Source organism: Pleurodeles waltl, chromosome 12, assembly GCF_031143425.1.
Source record: "Pleurodeles waltl isolate 20211129_DDA chromosome 12, aPleWal1.hap1.20221129, whole genome shotgun sequence".
NCBI lineage: Eukaryota > Metazoa > Chordata > Amphibia > Caudata > Salamandridae > Pleurodeles > Pleurodeles waltl.
Genome location: NC_090451.1, coordinates 146,558,095 through 146,562,742, shown reverse-complemented (window position 1 = coordinate 146,562,742; position 4,648 = coordinate 146,558,095). Strand labels below are relative to the sequence as shown.

The 4,648-nt window shown below is 41.9% G+C and overlaps 1 protein-coding gene across 1 annotated transcript; it reads right to left on the bottom strand.

The window, feature by feature from the left end:
- Positions 1 to 334: 334 nt before the first annotated feature.
- LOC138267097 (zinc finger BED domain-containing protein 5-like) lies at positions 335 to 2,188 on the bottom strand. The gene has a single exon (XM_069215946.1). The coding sequence runs from the start codon at positions 2,186 to 2,188 to the stop codon at positions 335 to 337; it is 1,854 nt and encodes a 617-aa protein (XP_069072047.1).
- Between the last annotated feature and the right edge of the window lie 2,460 nt (positions 2,189 to 4,648).

Below are 4,648 nucleotides of genomic sequence, written 5' to 3'. Positions count from 1 at the left end.
TATGTACAATTTTTTTTCGGGTGGGCGATGTAAGCCCAGCCTCAGGAGTACTTCAAATTTTCTCCCTGCAAATAATTGGGATGTAGGCGATGAAGGTATTATCATATTGGTAACAAAATAAAAATACAAGTTGTTTACTTTTTTTTTTTATTCAGTTAAGTCAGAAACAATACAATATCAAGAGCCAAAAATGTTTCCACGAATTAGCAACCTTTTTTGAACACATGTAAGATTAACCACACAACAAAGTTCTGTAGTAAATGTTTTTTAATGAACAAGAAAAAACAGGGAGTCTGAATGTGAACAAAATAGAAAGGCCTATGTTTGGAAAATCCTAGTGAGATGGATGTGCTTGTTTTTCTTTACAAAGCTCCTCAAATCTTGGTGTTATTTTTGAGATCGCAACACGCATTTCTTTTTCAAGGTGAATTTTTGCCCTATATTTTGACTTTATCACTGCAACTGCTGAGAAACCAGCTTCACAAAGGTAGGAAGTAGCAAACGGGATCAAAACAAGCAGGGCAATCTTGCTAATCACTGGGTATTCATCTTGAGTTTGGCACCAAAACTCAAGCAGTGACAGAGACTGGAATTGTACTTTCAATGTTGAGTCACTTGAAATGTCAATGAGCTGTTCTGCTTCCTCGTTATTGAAATGCTGAGGTATCTCAGTATTGAAGGGGTCTCTCACCCATTTTATTGGCTCCACTTCATCCTCTGGGAAATATTTCTGAAGGTAAAAATGCAGTTGTGACAAATACAGAACAAAAACTGTCCTCAGTTCCTCCTTTAATGCCATCTCATTGTCTTGCAGAAACTTGTCCAATGAAGGAAAACATTTATTGTCACCTTTGCTTACACTGCCTTTCCAAAGGATTACTTTTTTCTTAAACCCTGAAACTTTGTCTGAGAGCTGCAAGATGTTAGTATTATTACCTTGCAAGGACTTGTTCAGTGTGTTCAGTTTTTCAAAAAGATCCGAAAGAAAAGCCATTTGTATTAGAAAGTCTGCATCAATAAATTTGTCAGCAAAACAATGTTCATCATTGTGTAGATATGAGTATATTTCATTCCTAAGCTCATACACCCTAAGCAGGGAGTTACCGAGAGACAGCCATCGAGAACTGCTGTAGAACAAGAGGCATGAGTGTTCGGCACCCATGTCTTCACACAGCTTAGCAAAAAATCTTGCTTTCATTGGTCTTGTTTTAATAAAATTTATCACTTTGGTGACTATTTTCAGAATATTATGCAGTTCTTCACTGAGGTTTCCTGCTGCTAGTGCTTCTCTGTGTATTATACAGTGTGTCCAAATAGCATTAGGTGCTTTAGACCGTATGCGAGCTTGAAGTCCTTGGTAGCATCCAGCCATTGAACGACCCCCGTCTGTACAAACTCCAACACATCTCTCCCAGTCAATCTGATTCTGTACCATAAAATCATCCACAACCGCAAACAAATCTTGACCGGTAGTTCCACCTTTCATTTCCTTACAGAACAACAAATCCTCAACTATTTTTTTTTCATTAACAAACCTGACATAGCAAATAAGATGGGTGTCTTTTTGGTTGTCTGTTGCCTCGTCCAGTTGGAGTGCAAAGTCTTTGCCTTTTAAGTTACAGATGAGCTGATCGTTAATATCGTCAGCCATATCGTTTATCCTCCGGCTGATAGTATTATTAGAAAGAGGCACTTTGAGCAGCTGTTTACCAGCATCTTCGCCAAGCATGATGGTTACCATATCAACAGCAGCAGGCAAAATCAGCTCTTCTGCAATTGTGTGTGGTTTTTTACACTGTGCAACACGATAGGCCACTTTATAAGAAGACAAGAAGGCATTACTGTTAACTTTGGCTTGTTTTGAGAAAGTGGTCTTTTGTAACTTGGCTTCTGTTAGTTTTCTTTGGAAAAATTCCCTTGGCTTTCCAACCACATTTGGGTGAAGACTTTCAAGATGACTCTTTAGTTTACTTGGAAGCATGGATTCTAAAGCCAAAACTTTTAAACAGATTACACATTGAGGACGCTCCTCATTATTAACCTGTACACATGTGAAACCATAATCTAGATACCTGTCATCATACTTTCTGTACTTGGTTTTTCGCTTCCCATCCTCTTTTTTCTCTGAAGAACCTGAGACTTCACTTTGCTCAGACGAACTTGAACTCGGTATTAAAAATCTCTTCATTGTCAATCATAAAGATGCCAATCAGTTCACACGTAGAAGAGAAGAGAAGAAAGGGAAAGACTGAGGAAGAGAAAAACGAAATAGTGTCACAATGGTAGAAAACAGAAAGCTTCAAGAGTGAGCTGAAGGGGAAGGAAGTGGTTTTAAAATCATTGAAGAGGCCTGAGATGGATTTAGTATTACACTGCCTCAGTATTCCGTTTTCCCACATTTAATTTCAGCAGCCCATGTTTAAGAGGAGGACTTTGGGTACTGGCACATTTTTATTTACAAATTAAGCAATGTCGTTCACACTCCCACTCTGCAGTTTCTTGAGAAAAGGGGTGGTTTCTGCAGGGTGCAATTCTTAGCATCAAGAAGATGATAGGGGCAATATGTGAAGGCATTAACAACTATGGTGCAAGCCAATGTGCTTGAAAATGTTTTTATTTTTTTTAAATTGCCAATATATTCTACTTTTTTAAAACGTTCTTTAGGAACTACTCCTTGAACATCCCTGGGGAGAGCTGCTGCAGTAGGAAATTGGCAAGTTCTCAGGACCCCATTCCAGCCCATCATTATTTTGCACACTGTGCCACTTCAGTCTTTAATCCCAGCCATATGCAAATCAGTCTTGACCCTGCTCCAATGTGAAGAGTGTGAACAGTGCAGCCCAAACTGCCTGACCAGTTCTTCCCTTTAACCAGAGCACAACACAACTCATGACTGGTTTTGCCCTTATTAGGGATCACTAGCCAAATATTGCTTGGCTCCAGTGCCACAATGTGCCACAATGTGCCAGGGGCCCACACCTGGGCCCCTGCCTGCACACTGAAGTATACAGAAAAAAAAGGCCTGATTTAATCTCAACCACTAGCAGTTACTCAGGACCCCATCCCTCCAGTCCATCTTTATTTTGCACACTGTGCCACCTCTATTTGTACTGTATTCAGCCATAAGCAAATCAGTCTTGACCCTGCTCCAATGGGCATAGTCCAGCCTGACTTTAACGGTCGTATAGCCATGTTGCTTACCTGGGGAAATTTGTATGGGAAATCTCCTAAGAAGTGTATAATGATGAGCACGAGCGCCTTTGTAATGTGTGGCCTAACTAGTCTTGTGTTTTGGAAAGAAACAAATTCTGTCATTTGAAAGCGTTTGTTTTCCGGGAGAATTAACAGTTATGTTAGTCTGCAGGTTCTAATCAAAACGTTGGACCCTGGCACTTATTCCTTTACAAATTAAGCAGGGATTGTATTACAAACACGAACAAACACCCTTCCACACTCAGTGCTGGGAGCGCCCTCCCTGGCAGAGACTCTTCCCGCCCTCCCAGCTGAGCACGAGGACACAGAATCTGGGCCAGTGACAACCAGCAAGGAACACACGTGTGCTCTGGCATTATGACCGGCACGAGAGCGAAAATAAATGGGGTGAAGCGTGGGAGGGTTAAAAGTTTGTGTAAACCTGGGCTGTGTTGTGGATGACTTTGCAGCGACCTTTGTTGCAAATGGCCTATGCATGCGGAATAATAGGCTCCTTGCAGGGAAGGGAAATGGCTTACTGCTATCACCGTTTCCATGCCAGCCATCAGAGTCCCCATCTAGCAGAGAGAAATGAGTTATGAACAGGCTTGAGAGGAGAAGGGATACTCTGCGAGTTTCATTTATGCATCGTAATCGTTCCCCCCTATTCTGTGTGAAGTCGAAGATAATGCACACTCACCCTTTGAACCTAGCAGAACATTTGCATATGTGCACGCAGTTATATTCTCCAAGGTCTACACTGAGTCTACAATGTAGATTCCAAATTCCAAAAATCGATAATAATTACCGTAATTACCTGACAAAAGTAGCTGAAATTCGACTTGGAATGCTGAGGGGGCTCTCGGAGTCTCTGAATTGCTGCGCGCCTGTAAATGCCGAAGAACGTAATCACGCTGGGTGAAACCATAAAGCAAGACGTTGACAGGTGGGGCTCATGTAATCCCCCTGACATGAAAGGCTAATGTCTACTGCTCGAGTGGAAAATAATTACCTCCCTGCATAAGTTACGCTGGTATAAACCGCGTTCATAAATCGTTTCTGAAGTGTGGCATTTCATGTTTTCAAAAATGCGCACGGCGCCCCAGGCAACTTGTCACGGCGCACCGGGGTGCCGCGGCGCACAGTTTGGGAACCACTGATCTACATTATAATGCAAAGCAAATCATGAATTAAAAAGTATGCATCACCATGAGGCAAGAGCAACCCTCTTTCATCTCTCTCCTAATCAGCATCAAATCGCCAGATCCCAGAATCGATCGAGGAGAGAGAGATCAATTACCCTCATGGGAAGGATGACACACTCCAGCGTCCTGGATGCGCCGGAGATCTGCTCTGTCCCGGGTCCATCTGGTCTTGGCCTCTTATACTTTGAATAAACAGGAGGGGAAAATTCCAGACTTCCCACTCCCTGCAGAAGTTTAGTTATTCAAAAAAT

Excerpts from the sequence above, each read along its gene's own strand:
- LOC138267097 (XM_069215946.1), bottom strand. The coding sequence starts at position 2,188 with ATGAAGAGATTTTTAATACCGAGTTCAAGTTCGTCTGAGCAAAGTGAA.